This window comes from Vulpes vulpes, chromosome 8 (assembly GCF_048418805.1).
Source record: "Vulpes vulpes isolate BD-2025 chromosome 8, VulVul3, whole genome shotgun sequence".
In the NCBI taxonomy this organism is placed as follows: domain Eukaryota; kingdom Metazoa; phylum Chordata; class Mammalia; order Carnivora; family Canidae; genus Vulpes; species Vulpes vulpes.
Genome location: NC_132787.1, coordinates 76,975,647 through 76,992,950, shown reverse-complemented (window position 1 = coordinate 76,992,950; position 17,304 = coordinate 76,975,647). Strand labels below are relative to the sequence as shown.

Here is a 17,304-nt window from a genome sequence, read left to right as displayed (position 1 = left end):
GGAGAGAGAAAGAGAGAGAGAGAGATCCTCAATACAGTTTCCAGGTTTGGGCCCTCAGCCTACCAAGAGCCTCTGCCTGTGAGCGAGGCCCCACTGGGTGGAGGTGGGTCTGGGTCTCCCCACACAAGAGCTCAAGAAATGTATGCTGCCCCAAAACAGCCTCCTTCTGGTTGCCACAGCACTCTGGGTGTCACCATGACGCGGAGACAGCACAGCTGTGGAATTAGAAAGTCACTGTCACTTTATTTGTGTCTTCCACTGATCCTTGAAATCTCTTCTTTTCTGCCCGCCCTCGGGTGGTGGGATGGAAGCGTGGCAGGCCCAGGGAGCTGCTTGGTGGGGGGGGATGCAACAGTTCTCCATCACCTCACCTCATATAACACAGTCTCATTCTGGTGGGGTGAGGCCTGTGGTTGGCAGGGCAGGGGCTGTGGCCCACAGGACCTGGAGCTGCCCAGCAACTGTGCCCTATTGTGGGAGGTTTAAAGTTACACCCCTCCCTCCTGCAGGTACTTCCATGGGTCCTCAGGGCCTGGCCACGCCCCTGGCTAGCCTATTTCACAGGGGCCTCAGGTGGCCAAGGAGCCTGGACTCCACCTTCTGTCACTGTGGTCTGTTTACTCTTCAGGCAGCCTCCTGGGACCTGGTCTAAGAGCCCACACCGACCCCCTCACATGATCCCTCACCTGGGCCAGCAGTCCCTTCCTTGGCTGTAACAGCACAGCAGCCACCCTGTCTCCAGCTCTCTAGAGTATACAGGGGGAGGTGAGACACAGTCTATGTAATTTCTCAAACAGCAGGGGCCACCGTGAAGCTCTCTGAAGCCCCCTTCCTTCTGGCCTGAAGGGTGGGCATCCCAGCCCTCTCCTTGGACTCTGCTCACCTCAAAATATCCCTCCTCCAATCTCACCACCTGACTCTTGGGTATCCTCAGTGCAGTGAGGCTTCGGGCCACCTAAACTCTGCATCACTCTTAGGCAGAGGTCAGGGCTGAGGTGGGTCAGCTCTCAGCACACGCCCCACCTTCCTCCAGGGTGCTGCAGTGTTCGGGCAGCATTTGTAAGATGGGCAAATGCTCACTGTTCTAGGAGTGGCCCATCCAGGAAGAGCAAGGAAAGACTGAGCGTGGGGGGTAGGGGGGTGTGCACCACAGGGAGGAGGCTTTGATCCGGCAGCACATGGTGTGAAGGCCCATCCACCACTTCAATCCCTGGTGTTTCGGCTTGCAGAAACAAGGCACTAGGAGAGAAAAGTAGGTCCAGGTTCTGGGAGGATGGAAAAGAGGGACACTGTCCATGATGCCCCAGAGCTGGGACACAGGCTGACTCCAGATAATTCAGATATTGCCGGAAACGCCACCAACATCAGTTGATGCCTCTGAATAAGTTGTGCCCCTTCTATTCAGCTCATATCCAGTATCCTTGGGCCTTAGTTTTCTCAATCATGAATAGGTGAATAGCTTGCATCTGAGCTAATTAATGTGAAGTACTTAGCACACTTCCTGGTTCATTCTCAGAACTCCATAAATGTTACCCTTCTTTGTCCCCTCAGGTAGCCTGAGCAGCCCCTTCCCACACGGCCCTTCCTTTGCACACTGGAGCCAGCTGGAACTGCCCTGGCCAGCCAGCTGGGACCTCAGACGGCCTGGCCCACGTGGCATTTCTTTGGCAGAATCTGGCACTCATGGCCCACGGGGCCTTTGCTCTGGGATGGCCAGGCTGGAGCATCTGGCATAAGTCCCAGGGCCTTCAATCTGTCATCCCTGCTGCCACAGGGACAGCAAGGACACTTGGATCAAATCTCCTTGGAGACAGGGCCTCCCTCCCACACACCCGTGGGGAATGGAAACTGGCAGCAGCCCCAGAAGGAAACCTCCAGGGCCACCAGGACCAGGGGACCTGAATCCAAAGCCTGGCTGGGCTTCAACTTGTGAGACTTTGAATCTGCCATGTAGCTTTCCAGAGCTTCATTTGTTCAACAGTGAAACAAGGATGAAAATCCCTACTGCCTTCAGAGAATGTCATGAAAACAGATGAGAATGTTACCACAAAGGGGCTTTGTTTCACACATAAAGTGGGATTAGCATTTTAGGACTCCAGCACTTTAAAACTGGGAAAATATGTAATATATTTTTCTCTGTGGCTATTTTCGTCTCTGTCACCTGCTGAGTGCCACCCCCATCCCAGTTACCAGAGCCTACAGTGATGCTCTCCAAACCAAGCTCCTTTGAACAGTGTTCAGTTGGCTGGATGAAGGTCTCTGGATCCTAAATTCAATGAGTGGCAGCCTTTCCCAAGTCATGGAGGTTGGGGGGGGGCATATGACAGGGGGGGCTGTTAATTTTGCAGAACTGCTACTTCTGATTGTGGTGAACTAGGTAATTTGGCCTAAATTCCCAACTAAAGACAACTTAAAAGCTACTCAAAATATTTCTCTAAGTCTGATTGGAGGCATCTGAGAGCAAACAAGGCAGTAGAGAATCAATAGGGCCAAGATCTGGAAAAGAAGGAAACCCAGACACCTGTGCCTGGAATTTGGGGCTACTTTCTCCCTGGGAGGTCCACTGATCCCTGAAGACACTCCAAAAGTGCTGAGCAGAGCTGTTAGCCTCTAGGACTAAAGAGGTAGAAACTAGACCCATGAAGGGGAGGGGGTGCCTGGCAAATCTTTCATGCTGTGTGGGGACCCCAAAGAGGTCTACTCCCAGAATATAAAAGAATTGGAAGTAAACCAGCACTCCAAGGGACTGCAAATCATCTCAGTCCCAAAAGTAGATTAAAATAATCCTGGTTTGCTAGATCCCAACACATGGGATCCCAAGTTACATTCCAAGCCATGTAAACATAATCCTTGTGGAGGTGGATAACTTCATCCTATGCCTCAGATTATTTCTACAGGTTTTCAGATATAATGTGTGCCATTCAATCAGAAATCACCGAGTATATTGAGGAGACAAGGCAAAACCTAGAAAAACCAAGATAAACAACAGACACTAGAAACAGACTCAGAGTTTCCATATTAGGAAGTTATTAAACTGTAAAATTACCATGTGCAGTATGTTCACATATATAAAGGATAAGGTAGAGAATTTTGATAGAGAACCAGAAATTTTTTATAATTGTTTTCTCTTTCTATTTTTATCCAATCAGTTTCATTCTTGATATTCAGGGTGCCACAGGGGGGTGCATAGGGTAGCAGATGAGAAACAAGCCAAAAAGGTTTGGGAAAAGCCAAAAAAAAAAAAAAAAAAGCAGTTGTGCTACATTCAAGGATGCCTGCATCAAAGATGCAGCATCTGAGCATTTGTTTTGTGCCAGGCTCCTGCCAAGGGCTTTCCATGCAATGTCACATTTTTCATAGCCCTAGACGGCAGTCAGGACTATTCTCTCCAATTTAGAAATGGAGAAACTGAGGTCTAGGGAACACACAGAACATGTTCTAGCTACCAAGCATGTGGATGTGCAGCCAGGTCTGCCTGTTTTGAGTGTCCCACTCCCCATCTGCTGATTGCTAGGGTAAGTCTTGGATTCTCCTCTTCAAAAAAAACCTCATTAAGTACCAACTACGTATAGGGCCCTAGCCTGGGCTGGTATCAAAGATCCAAGGCCATGGCTTAGGAAGTGAGAATACTTTAATGAATCTGAGGTTTTGTCCATCTCTTTTCTTTCTTCCTCCTTTTCCATTTCTGGAACTCAGCATCCAGCATGCAAAAAGGGCACAGGGATAGACTAGGCTTCATGCATAGAATAGAAGGAGTAAGGGCCACAGTTCAAAATCCAATTGTGGCCACCAGATCTGAGATCCCCTGGAAAGCTGAGTGGTGATTGTCGAAGAGATTACTTTTTGGGGAGCCGGGGGTGACCCCCCGCTCTGGCCCAAGTCGCAGGTCCCTTCCTAGGGAGCCAGTGCTTAGAGAGGAGCTGCAGGATGACAGCACTCTTTCCATCCCAGGGTGCAGGCAAGGGGCTCAGCCTTCAGATAGGCCTCCCTCACCCCATGGGGTGGCCAGAAATCCAGACCAGGGCCTGTGGGGGGGTCCAGGTCCCTGGGCAGTGGAGCACTCCAGGGCCATGAGGCAGAGCCCTGGTGGACCCTTGCCTGCTTGGTGGCTTTACGTGATTAGTTTGGTTGGGGAGGAGGGGTCCCTGGGTACCAGCAAGGTAGTGGGATAAGGTAGAAAGGGGACAAAGCAGGGAAAGAGGTTTCCCTGGGGGGAGGATGTGAGGGCTGGGGCAGAGTGAAGCTGGGCCAGGTAGGCAGGTCAGAGGACAGAAAGGGGCAGGAGCTTAGAGAGGAGTGGGAGAGGCATGGACAGGGGGTGAGCAGCTAGTGACAGAATGGGGTTGGACAGGGCCTCTGTCTCACGCATGGGTGAGGAGGCAGTTCTAATAGGTGGAGAACAGGCTCTTCCTGGTGCTAATATGTTGCACGAGGAGGATAAGGGATCAACACTTGGAAGAAGCTATTGGCTCCTGTAGCTCAACGAAAGTTAAGTGCGCTTTTGGGAATGAAAAAAGGGGTTCATGAACATCAAGGGGGTGGGAAAGAAATAGGAAAAATGGGGTCAGGTGACAAAAGTTGAAAGGCAATCCAGGCCTGATGCCAGTCTGGGCTGTGAGCAAGAACAACAGAAGTCCTCTGGTCCAGGCCAGGGCTGAAGGAAGGCAGCCCCAGGCATCACCTTGCAGCAAATATCCCTGTTATGGATTAAGAACCCAACAGGTGAGGGGGAAGATAGGGACGGCAGGGCTCAGGCTGGATGGGCCAGATCTAACACTCAGACCCCACCAAGTCTCAGAACCTTCCTGCCCTCCTGGGCCTTAGAGACCCCAGATCCCAAACCCTTCCCTTCCCTTCCTACTCCCCACTCCTGGCACCAAGGAATGGAGAGGTGTGGAAACTCACCTTCTTGGGTCCTATAGCTTCAGGGAGGTGACCCGGGGGATGTGGAAGAGCTGAGTCTCCTCTGAGCTGGTGGAGCTGTGACATCACACGAAGAGAGTGAGTGAGCCTGCAGGCATAGACCTTCAGCCCTGACACAGGTACAAGCCCAGAGCCCTGATCTTCCCACCTCAGAAGTTTTCCAGGGGTATGAAAAATTCCAAAAAGCTGTGCCTGGGTGGATGTGTTGCAGCAAGAAGGATATGGGGCGGACATATGAAAGGACTTTCTAGTCCTGGAGTTCCTCAGAGTGTGTGACTCTTCAGAGCTAAGCTAGGCGTGAGCCTCCTCTACTGGCGAGGTCTCGGGGGGGGGGGGGGTGGCAGGGGTCAGTACCCAGCAACTAGACCTTCCTGGACCCTTGCTGTTCCCCTCAGTCCTGGCAGCCTCCTCACCTGAGGCGTTTCCAAACGGGATGAAGGTATTTGGAGGTCTTGACAGCAAAGATGATGCTGGGGATCAGAAAGAAGGTGCACCAAGCCAGGCAGAACCAGAAGGCATTCTAGAACAGAGGATGTGAGGTCAGCTCGCTGTGGCTAGGCAGAGACGTCCTCCCACTGACTCAGTGAGGCACAGGGAAGCATTCTCAGGGCTGAGGGGAAGGCCTGGTGCGTAGGCCTGGGGGTAGGGCTCCCGCTTCACCACAGGCCCTGCTCATGCTGCCCCTTCCTGGGGGCCTCAATGTCCATGAGCCCTTATGAGCTGGAGGCACTCACCCAGGGGTCAGCCATCATGTCACACAGGATCACACGGCCATTGTCCAGGGCTCCGGAGAGAGGCTGGCAGGTGGCAATGTGCTGAGTCACCTGCAGTGTCAACACGAGGCAGGTACATGCAGAGACACTCAGACCCATGGGTGTACACCCCATATTCAGAGAAAGAAGCTGACAGGGACAGTGACAGGTCCAGTGGCACAGGTGAGAGCCACTGCACAGCTGTACTCAGACATGTGGATGCAGAGACATAGAGATGAAGCACACTGCCACTGGCTCATTGCTCTACTCCTGCCTTTTCCATCCCATTCACCAGCCTGTATTAAGCCCCTACTATGTGCCCAGGACGTTTTTCTAAATTCATACTCTCACTGGAGAGGCCCTACTCCCATGTTTGCATGCACACACACACACACGCACGCACCGCATACACGTGCACATACACATGCACACTCGGGGTTCAGCAGGACCACACCTGACTAGTGTGGGCACTGGATAGCTTGCAGAGGCCATGTCAGCATAGGCATTCAGGGGGAGGTGTGGTTGGAGAACTGGGCAAAGGGTCCGGCATGAGGAAGGACGTGGGGGCAAGGTGTGGACAGCATGTTCTAGAGAGCCATGGCTGGCCCAGCTTGCACCCAGGCCTCAGAGAAGGGCTGTGGCAGAGGCTGAGTGAGCAGAGCCCCACCAGGAAGTAGGGGTGCAGTTGTCAGATTTGGGAGTTTGGGTTCAAAGCTGAAGAGCTAGGGCACCCCGAGGGGCCGTAGGAGACAGAAAAGGGATGCAACAGTGTGAAGAGCCGGTGCGACGAGGAGCCTGCTTCAGGTCAGGAGGTCCTGGACTCCCACTCACCTCCTCTCTTACCCAGGCCACGTACTGGGAAAAGTAACCCATCTCCCGGATCAGGAAACACTCACTTTCCTGCAGGAAAGAGAGGAGCCCAAGGCTGACAGATGTCCCAGGAACCAGCACCCCCATCCCCCATGCTTGACACCAACAGCACAGGCCAAGCTGGGTTTCCTGGGAGCCAGGGTGAGGGGACAGGGCTGGAGAAGTCTGGGTGGAAGCTCCACGTGCTTTAGCACCTGAGTCCATCTCTGACTATGTGGCAACCCTCCTGCCCCGTCCCATCTCCCACTCACATTCCTCAAGATACTGGTGGTCCAGGTAGGCAACTCTCCTTTTAGGTAAGCGACCTTGTCCAAGACACTAGAGGTTTCCATCTGAGGGAAAGGAGAGAGGCTTGATTCAGTGCCCTGCTCAGTCAGGGAACAGCCATGCATTCACTCATCCATCTATTAATCCAACATGTCACACACACACACACACACACACACACACACACACACACACACACATACACAGACACACACACACTCACCTCGGGTTGGGGGTGTTAGGACCTAAGACACAGAGGCCAAAGACAGTGGTCTTTAAGGATCTGCTATCCACCCACATTTCTTCCCACCCCCTACCCTCAACCTCCAGTGGGACTCAACAGAGTAGACAAGACCCCAAGCTAGCAGGGCCCTTACTTCCTTTTCCCCTCTGTTGTCCACCTGCTCCACCACCCCTCCTCCCCATCCCTGGCAGCCACCTGGAGGTTCGGGGCTGAAGATGCCAGGGCCCTGACGGTGAGGTTGAGCTTAGCCTGTGGAGAAGAGAGCAGCGCTGATTAAGGGAAGGGATGCACAGAGAAGGAACATTGCTGCCCCTCCCTCCTCTTTTACCCCTCCCTGCCTCTCTTCTTCCCCAAGTTCCAGGCTCCCTGGGCTAGCACACTTACCACAAGGCTCTGCTGAGGGAGGACCTGCTCCTGATAGAGGTTTTGAAGCCTCTGGGCTTCCTCCTGAAGCTGCTGCCCCAGCACAGAACCGCCCTGAGGGGAGACAGAGATGAGAATGACACCCTGCCAGGGACAGGCCAGCCTTTGCCAACATATTCTTTACCCAACTGATCAGACATACTGAGAAGATGTGGAAAGTGCTGGGCCCAGAGGCAGAAAATCAAGGCCTCCTTAAGCTCCCTAAGCCTGATCCAGGTTTGGGGGAATGAAGCCCAAATTCTAGGCCCACCACTAACTTATTAAGTGCCTCTAAGCCAACCACACCTGAGGTCGCCTGAGCTGTGTGGCATCTGCCAAAAACGAATACTCCCACTCTACCCATCATCCGGGCTTGGTGTGAAGCCAATGTCTTAAAGAACACTTTTTAAGCTCTAAATATTTATAAATGCAAAATGCTATTTTTTTCCCAGTAGAGTTTAAGCTTCTCAAGGACAATTCATATGCGGTCTAGCCCATCGCACTGTCCTCACACCTGTCCCAGCAGATTTCATGAGCAGCAAGAATTTAGAAATGCTTGCCCAAATGTGGCATGTCAGACCAGTTACTTCATCTGATCTGAGGTGGAGGATAATCCACTTTACAGATGAATAAACCGAGGCCAGAAGATGCTGAATGACCTGCCATGGCCACACAGCCTATTGGAGGTAGAGCTTGAATCAGAACGGATACTGCAAAACTCTTAAGCCCACCCAGGGGGTACAGAGATTCATCACCCACTGGTTGGAACCCACAGTCCTCTGCCTTTGCCTTTGTGTTCCTCCCTACTCCAAACACTCCCACCCTCCTCCCTACTCCAAACACTCCCACCCTCCTCCCTACTCCAAACACTCCCACCCTCTTCCACTTCCGGGGCCTCTCTCTGACTCCTGCCTGCCCAGTGGGGTCACTGGTCCCTTCTCACTTGGGTCCGGGCCAGTTCTTCCAGCTCCTGGGCCAGCTTCTCCATGTTGGTGTTCACCACGGGCTTCTGGATCTAGAGACAGACAGGAGAGGCCAGGAGGGAATGCACTCTGGCTCCCCCAGCCCTCAAATTCCCAGTCTATTCAGAAGTACCCCACATCAGCTAAGTCTATTGTAACACATGGGTCACAGTGGGTTTGACCTGAAACTGTGAAATATGTCTCCATTAGGATAGAAGAAAAAGACCAATGAGGCGCCCTTTGGTGTAACCCAATGAAGAGGCCACCTCCCACCAGCATGCTCCACAGCAGTGGGTTCAGGACCATGAACAGCGACACGTGCTGTTGGGTGGGAGTATGTTCATTCCTGCCCAGCCCCAATGGGACAGGCTGAAGGCACATGGTGTGTGGACACTCCCGACAGGAAGAGACCCTAGGAACATGCAGAAAAGTGGAGGGAGGGACGCCTGGGTGGCTCAGTGGTTAAGCGTCTGCCTTCGGCTCAGGTCGTGATCCGGGGGTCCCAGGATGGAATCCCACATCAGGCTCTCCACAGGGAGACTGCTTCTCCCTCTGCCTATGTCTCTGCCTCTCTTTCGGTGTCTCTTATGAATGAATGAATGAATGAATGAATGAATGAATGAATGAATTTTTTTTTTAAGTGGAGGAAATGTGGAGAGCTGTGATGAGAGAAGATACCACCCCTCAGCCCAGCTCCTCTACAAGCTCCTCTGACTGCCGTGGTCTGGCCTGAGGTGCTCCATGCTCACCTGGACAAAGAAGCTGGAATAGTGGATTTTCTCGAGCCCACTGCTCTGCAGGGCTTCCAGGTCCCGGTGGGCAGCTGGGCTCAGCAGGTCCAGATTCTTCATGTCTACTTTGAGGTTCTGTAACTCCTGCTGCAGCTTGGCAGTGTACTGAGAGGGGGACAGGGGGATAAGGTAAGGGGTCACCACAGAGCCTTCCTTCTGGATATTCAGGGCCCCCACCTTAGATACTTCCAGCTAGTCTCCCAGGAGGCCTCTGCTTCTCAGCTGTCCCCGCTCTAACCCACCCCACGAAGACCTACCTCTCCTCTGGCACCTATCTGGCTAGTGGACAGCAACACAGACCTTCCCTGGGGACCCATTATCAAATAGCTTCGCTGGCCCACATTTATGGCTGTGCAAGCTCAGCAGAGGGCCTCTGGTGAGCCCTCCCCGAGTGACTCCCAACTTCATCACTATCCTTTTCACTGTCACACCCCATCCCCAACCACCCCACTACTAACTGTAGTGTAGCATCCCAACCAATGTCTGTCCTTAGTCAGTATATATACACCCCCTGGCCCTGTCACTCGCTGTCACCAGCCTTTCCTGCTACAACCTCAGCTGTGTTCAGTTCTTCCTGGAGCATAGTTGCAAGAGCTGGTCATGGCCTCCAGACACTCACCCATCCACCCACACACCCTAGAAACGCTCCTGGGCTCTTGCCCTGGGCCAGGCCCTGAGCTTTCACCTGGGGCCTCTGCCCCTGAGGTACCTTAATCACTCTTGCAGACTTCTCGGGTTCAATAATATGGTCCCACTACAGAGGCAAGGCCAGAGGAAGGGATTTCTGCAGGAGGGATCCCCACAGCCTTCCAGAAGGTTCCCTTACCTGGCTGATATTCAGGTGCTTCTCCAGGTCATAGGAGTCATTGAGCTGCAGGACACTCCAGAGTGCAGCCCCTTCCCTGCACTGCCTGGGGAGGAGTTACAGTTATTCAAGTTGAGAGAAAAGGACAGAGGGTTGGGGGTCCTGACATCACCTACCTCAGGTCCTCCCCACAGGTCCCCCAGCATCTGCTTCCCACTCACTGATAGGCCAGGAGGATACTGATATTCTTCTTTAGACCAAGAAGCTGAGACAAATTCATGGATGGAGGCAAGTTCCCTGGGGTGTCTGCAAACTAGAAATGGGGCAAAGAGAAAAGAGCCCTGAGCAAGCTGATGGTGAGGCCACCCAAGCTCCCCTAGAGCCTTGTCCCTTCCACTTCCCACTGGGCCCCAGAGCAGGGCAGGCAGGATCACCTTGTAGAGCTCCTTGCTTTCCCAGCTCTGACACACCAGCGTCTGCACGTTGCCGCCCACCAGGAAGGTGGCAAAGACAAGGAGGATGAGGGGTGCAGCAAAGAGGAAGCTGAAGCCCACACCCCTGGGGAAGGCAAAGGGACAGGGCTGAGGTGGGAGAGAGGAGGCTGGCTCCCCCGGACCACACCCTTTGCCCCATCACATCTCGGCCCAACATGGTCAGCAAGTCGGCCCCAGGGCAAAGCCCTTTGAAGACTCAGCCTCCTAGGGCCAGGAAAGAGAACTCAGAGCTGCTGGCTGTCCCCCTCCCCCACCTTCCACCATCATCTATCACTGGTGCCCCTGGCTCCCCACAGCAGCCCTGAGAGAGTAGCTGCATTGCTCAAAGAGACAGGATGGCCCACCTCTAAGCCTAAGGCACATGGAGGTGACTGGCTCCAGAACTCAGCCCGCAACAGAGCCACCTGGCACAATAGGGGCCTCAACTTAGATGGGCTGAAAAAGACCAGTGCTGCTGACCTATTGCAGGGCTTCTCTGTAGGAGAGGCACAGCCCCATGCTGGGGTTTGAGGCTTGGAGAATAGAACAAGGGCTAGATTTCAGCCTCCACTCGCCCCCTTGGTCAGGCACATTATGCAGTCACCAGCCTATACAACTGAATGTGGCAGCCTTAGATGGTCTTAGAAGCCATCTAGTCCAGAGATGGCAAACAGATTCTATTTCTGGCTTGGCGTCCTATTGGTAATGCTATCTAGATGCTGGATTAAGAAGGATTCTGAGGCTATGTCTGGCCTAGCGGGAGAGTGCCCATTGATTACTATAATCGCCCCTGGTCTGGAAGGGTGAAGTGCTTCTTATTTGTCATTCCTGCTCTGATCCAATCCTTTTACACAGATGAGGATGTGGAGACCCAGATGGGTTGGTAATCTGCCCAGAGTCACCCAGGGAGTCAGTGCCAGAGCCAGAAGTAGAGCTTAGCCTCTTGATTCCCAGGACTTGCTTCTGTAGCCACACTGGGAGCTATATGCTCCCATGCTCCACATATGGGCATGAGAGGAACCTGGCTGGCCCAGAGGAAGAGACCCTTTCCCTCTCCCCAGCCCATCTTACATCATGAGGAAGCGGGATCCAGCCTCGCCCTTGGCTTCTGAGCGGCTGGGGTCCTTCCTAGCAGACAGCCCCCAGACGCCCAGGTTGAGGCCCAGCAGGTTACAGACCACCACAAGTAGGACTGCGGAGCACAACACGCAGCCCCAAATCCACCTGCCAGAGAGAGGGTGTGGTGTCACTGAGAAGGAAGGCACCAGGATGGGCTGGCATAGGACCCAGTAGCTAGATGGAGGCCCAATGCTCCCATGGGGTCCCAAGGGCACATAGCCAAGGTGGAGACAGAAGCCCAAGAAGAAAGGGGTCTTGGCTGAGGTAGAGGCAGATGCTGAGTATAGCCGGGGGTTGATGAGGGCTCAAAATCAGGCCCAGTGTGGCTGGGAGGCTGGGCTGCCTATCCCACCCCCACCCCCATGGGTTCCTGGGCACCTGTATTTCTCGTATCTCTCCACTTCCTTCAGGTAGGGGCGGCTACTCTGTTCCACTTCCTCCAGTGTCCGGCTCCAGCGAGAGGCTGCCTCCCAGCCTGGGAACTCTTCAGCCAGTGTCCTCAGGCCTTCAGGCTTCTGGGCCACCACCTTCTTCAGCTCTGCCCAAAGCAGCAGAGACTTATGGGATGGAAAAGTCACCCGGGGAGAAGATGGATAGACAGGAGGAACATCTGGGACCCACAGAGAGGACCCGCTCTCTGACCAGGCCCAGATGGAGGACAGCCTTCAGCTTCCGTCCCCACCCCCACTGCCCCACTCCCGTCTCCACAAGCCTCTTTGGTGGGGGTGGCACACTCAGCAGCCACCTGGCCCCTGACCAGGGCCTCACCTTTGACCACATTGGCTGTCTGCAAGGCTGCCAGGAGTGGGAGGGCGTTGAAGGTGCTGTTTTCCTGCCGGAACAAAAGGGCAGGTGCCTCTTGCTTTCCACCTGCTGTCCCAGCCTGAGGGACCCCTGACATCACCAGGCTGAGAGGGAGGACATCCGTCCTAGTGCTCCCAGATCAGGAAGTCAGGAAACGGACGTCCCTTTATTCTTTTGGTGGATGGCCTCTTCTCTGCTCCCTCAGCCCAGCCTGACTCAGCTCCTCAAAACATTGCTCCTAGAAGCCTCCCCCATTCTCCCCACCCCTCTTGCTTGCGGCAGCCTTTCAGCCATCCTCTTCTCTTCCATCCACCCTGTACATGATGCCAGGCCTAGCTCCCTGAAGTCCAGCTCCAACCAGCTCCTCCAACCTCAGCTTAGATTCCCTTCCTCCCGGAACCTGTGGCTCCAGCCACCCGGCACAGGTGACTCACCATTTCCCCAACTCTGGCACTTTCCAGGCCCTGGGTTATAGGTGCTGACTCACACTGTACCTTCCCCCACAGCCCATCTGCACCTCTAGGGCTCAGCTTGTGTGCTTGCTCCCCTGCCACCCCAGCTCCCACCACCTTGAGGGGCCCAGCTCTGCCTTCTGAGTTCCAGGCCTGCCTCCCCCACCAGACTGCGTGCACTTAAGAACCAGCATCATGAGTCTCTTAGTCCAGGGAGCCATGCAGTAGGTAAGGCCCTGACCTGACCCAAGTCTTAGGTTCAACTGGGTTCCCACCCCCCAAGGCAGAAAATGAGGTACCCTCACTTGTGAACTACCAGGTCATGGGGAAGTCAGGTGGAATGGGCAGGCACTCACCTCCTGGACCATACTGGAGAAATTGGCCTCTGGGACACCCTTCAGCCGATGCAGGACATCGTCCACAGGGGATACCTAAAATGGGGGCATTGGAGACCAGGCCTAATGACAAAGTCTATGGAGAGGCTTAAGGAGGAGCCCTGAGGGAGGATGGTAGGAACCCTCATTGTCCTCACCTACAAAATGGGGAACACTTCTCTAGGTGGCAAGGAGAATGCAAGGAACTAACAGGCATGAAGCTCAAAGCACAGCATGGCACATGGCCCAAGAGAGCTCTGGCTCCAGTGCCAGGATGGCTATCATTAACCCTTGGTGTGCAGAGAAGGGAGGAGCTGCTCGAGGAAAGGGATCAGGAGTCTGCCTCAGGAAACGTCCAGGGACTCCTGGGGCAGCAGGCAGAGCAACGCCCTTCACTTGGACAGGCAGTCACCTGGCTGAAGTCAGCTCCCAGCTCCAGGGCCTGGGCTCGGCTCCGGGCCTCCATGCAACCCTGACAGCTGGGCTCCTGCAGCAGGGTGAGGAGGCGCTCCCGGCGCTCGTAGACAGCTGGCTCCAGGTCCTGCTGGCCCTTCCTCAGCTCCACCAAGGTGGTGTTCATGGCTTGCAGGTGATCCATAGAGACCTGCAGGGCTGAGAGACCCCCTTCTGGACCGAGGTGTCTCCATGGTTCCCAGGAGACCTCACAGGCCTTGAGGGAGATAGAACACCTCCCTCTCCTGGCAACCAAAGGAATGTGGGTCATTAATCCCGGTAGTTATAATGGAAACTGCCCCAGGGCATGTTAAACCAGGTTGAGGATCCTGGGATAAAGCCACCAGGAAGTCATGGGAGGGGCTTGCTGCAGTGGCATAAGAAATCCAGGGCTGAGTGAGGGTAGGGCCTGCCACCAAGAGATGCCCACCCAGGACAGCAGTCCCACTCACCCTGTCCCAGGCTGCTCACTGAGGCCAGCACTTCATACATGGTGCTCTTGAGCTGGGTATGGATCGTGCTCCCAATGCTCATGCCGACACCTGGAGAGCACAGGATATTCTGCAGGGCTGGCCCCCAGGAGCCTAGGGGCTCTCTTTACCCATCCATCCAGCCTCCCTGGGCCCCGCACTGGGCTCTGCAGGGTAGGTGCTGGCTTCTTGGTCCTCAGCACAGCACTTCTGTGCTCCCCAGCCGGGCCCAATCCCTACCTCTGTGAAGGTGTGCCCAGGTGGAGCCCAGGATGAAGGGAAGAGAGGGCCGCCCAAGGTAGGCCTGAGCAGGGGACCCAGGGGCTGCCCAGCATGTCAGCCAGCTATAACTCTCACCATCCAGTTCCTCCAAGACTCGCTTCTGGGGAAGGGAGAACTGCTCTGCCACGGCCTGCAGCTCCTAGGTAAACACAGGGTCATGAGGCTGCTCTCCCCTTGTCACCTGACAGCCCCCCTCTTGTCCCTTCCCCAGCTCTCCCGGGATGCCACCCACACACAGCTGGGAGGCCATCCTGAAGATGCCCACCGTGCATTTATGTGTTACAGCAACTCTCCAGCAGGGGGCAGTCAGGTGTTGAAAGGGAAACCCTTTCTAATTTGCAGGCCCCACACTATTCAGTTCTACCTGAGGCTGGTGCTCAGGCAGACTCCGGGGGGGTGTGTGAGGGGTTACTCCATACTTACCTGGGGGACATTGGAGACCAGGCCCTGGAGGCTGAGCAGAATCTCAGGCACAGCCTCAACACCATGGCCCATCTGCTCATGCGTGTGCTGGTTGGTGACAAAGGCACAGACCACACCAATCCTGCAGGCGTGGGGGAGGAGGCAGGGGCTTGCTGGATGCCCACAGGCACCGCCAGCCTCAGCCCACACCTCCCGCCTGACCCGAGGGCCCCTCACAGTAGCAGGAGGGTGGTCAGCAGCAGGAAGGCCATGAGGGTGCCTCGCTCACAGGCCATGGCCTTGTGCTCCGTCTTCACTCGGCCCCCACAGCGCCGGTGGCAGCGGCAGCAACAGAAACACAGTCCGGCAATCGGCACCACCAGCAGGTAGAGGCCGGCAATCACAGCGCACACCACGTAGCCCGCCTCATAACGCACCACCTGGGCAAGGCAGCGGGCCTGAGGGGCTGTCCTGACCCTCAGGCCGCAGCTGCTTCCTGCCTGACGCCACAGGGAAACCCGAAGGGGAGGGCACGCACAAACAGTGGGCACTTTGCACACATCTGCTTGAACCCATGCAAGGGGTACGGTGTCCTTGTTATTTATCATCTTGTAAATGAGGAGACTGAGGTCCAGGTTTGCCCACCCACCACTGGTTAGTGGCAGGGCTTCGGCCTGAAATTAGTGTGCCATTGGCAGTGTACATGGGAAGGAGGAAGGGATGCCCGAGACCCCACCCTGGGGCCTCCCAGCAATGTGGGCCATGGGTTGAGCTGAGGAGGCCTTTCTACTTCTGTCCCTCATGCTCATCCCTGAGCTCCCTCTGCCCATCACCGGCCCCCAAGGGCTCACCTCATCCACCTTCACAGAGGACGGCTCATTCAGCAAAGTCTTTACCAACTCTGAGGAAAGAGTCAAGCTGATGGGGGTTGAGGACAGCACCTGCCCTGCCCCTGTGTCTACCCCACTGCCAGGAGAGAAGGTGGGCTCTCTGGAAGGGCTCCTCCCACCACCATGGCACCCTAGGACAAGCCCTGTGCCATCATGCCCAGGCTTCCTGCTGCCACCGCAGGGAGTGGCTGAGAGGAGGCCTGGCGGACCCTTCCTCGGCGGCCCTACAGCTAAGTTCTGCAGTGGAGAAGCCACCAGCCTGGTTAAAAGCTGAAAAGGGGACTGGCCTAGCAGCCCTTTCCTTCAAGAGGCAGGGGACAGGTTGAGAGGGACAGGGCTGTAGCCCCTGCTGGTCCTCCCAACCCCTAGTACCACCAGACCCAGAGAAAATCCTAGCCAGGTCTGGGAGACCTTCTAATGTACGTTCTTCCACTTGAGGGCAGAGAGACTGAGGCTCAGGGAGGAAAAAGGGCTTGCCCAAGGTCACGCAGGAAGGTCTCCAGGTGATGCCCTTGGGCCTGGGGGGCTCCTGGGGAGGAAGCCGGGTGGGGAAGGCCCGGGCCGCGGGCAGGGGAGGCGAGCCCCGCGGTGCAGGGGGACCCGCTAGCTCCCAGACCCACCAAGGGAGGGGCGCACTCACCTGCGGGGAAGGGGTTGAGCTGCACCGCGGAGAGGAAGCGCCGCACGGTGCCGTACAGGGGGCTCAGGGGCCCCGGCGGGCGGACGCGAGGGGCCAGCCGGTGGACCCCGGCCGCCGGGGCGAACGCCAGGCGCTCTGCGCCGCCGAGGGACCCGCAGTCCGCGGCCCCCGGCCCCGGCGGGCCCAGCCCCAGCCCCAGCCCCAGCCCCAGCCCCAGCCCCAGCCCCAGCCCCAGCCCCAGCAGGGGCGCCAGGAGGCCGGGCGCGCGCGCCATGGGGCCGCGGGGCCGCGGGGCAGGCAGGACGCGCTCAGGCGGCCGGCGGTGCGGACGGAGCGCGGGGCAGGCCGTGCATCCTTCCCCGGCCCGCGTCCGTGGCTCTCAAAACCGGCCCGACGGGTTTGGGCTCCCGAGCCGCCTGGGCGCCCGCCCGCAGCGCTGGAAGGGCAGGGGCGGAGGCCTGAGGTGGGGGCGAGGGGCAGGGCCTGGCCGGGACCGCCCTGGCGGCCGGGGTGGGAGCCGGGGCGCCCTCTGCGCACCCCAGAGCCCCCGGAGGGCCGCCTGGGAGCCGGCTAGGGGAGAGGCCTCAGCAGTCTGGGTTGTTCAGGGTGGCCCGATTTCAGATATTATATTCCATACCCAGACCCAACAGCCCAATCGGAGGCTGGGAAAACAGCCACCCAGCGAAGCCCTGGCCCAAGGGGTGGCGAGAACGCGGCACCCACCCAGGAACCGGGCTCCTCCCCAGCCGCCTCTGGGGCCTGCTCTGTCTCTTCGGTCAGGCCTGCGCCCGCCGCCACACCAATCTGGAGCCGAGAGGCCACCAGGCTTTGCCCAGAGTGGCTCTCAGTGGCACCCCTGGGACAGGCACATCCTTGGGGAGGGTGAATCCCGGCAAAGGTGTGCCCTTTGGCCCAGCAATGCCCCATCC

At 56.4% G+C, this 17,304-nt stretch overlaps 1 protein-coding gene across 2 annotated transcripts; it reads right to left on the bottom strand.

The window, feature by feature from the left end:
• Positions 1-223: 223 nt before the first annotated feature.
• PROM2 (prominin 2) lies at positions 224-16,786 on the bottom strand. 2 transcript variants are annotated; one of them, XM_072767173.1, is made up of 24 exons: positions 16,376-16,786; positions 15,697-15,746; positions 15,083-15,285; positions 14,867-14,987; positions 14,519-14,582; positions 14,144-14,233; positions 13,651-13,850; positions 13,221-13,295; positions 12,377-12,440; positions 11,987-12,146; positions 11,561-11,713; positions 10,451-10,574; positions 10,238-10,329; positions 10,038-10,122; positions 9,170-9,316; positions 8,402-8,473; positions 7,441-7,533; positions 7,252-7,305; positions 6,797-6,877; positions 6,507-6,575; positions 5,658-5,747; positions 5,337-5,443; positions 4,906-4,980; positions 224-1,239 (listed from the first exon to the last, which is right to left on the bottom strand). In XM_072767173.1, exons 1-23 carry the CDS (start codon positions 16,647-16,649, stop codon positions 4,917-4,919), a joined length of 2,532 nt encoding a protein of 843 aa, XP_072623274.1. In that variant the 5' UTR covers positions 16,650-16,786; the 3' UTR covers positions 224-1,239; positions 4,906-4,916. The 2 variants fall into 2 exon arrangements, with proteins under 2 accessions (XP_072623274.1, XP_072623273.1); XM_072767172.1 differs by lacking the exon at positions 224-1,239 and adding an exon at positions 3,614-4,697.
• Between the last annotated feature and the right edge of the window lie 518 nt (positions 16,787-17,304).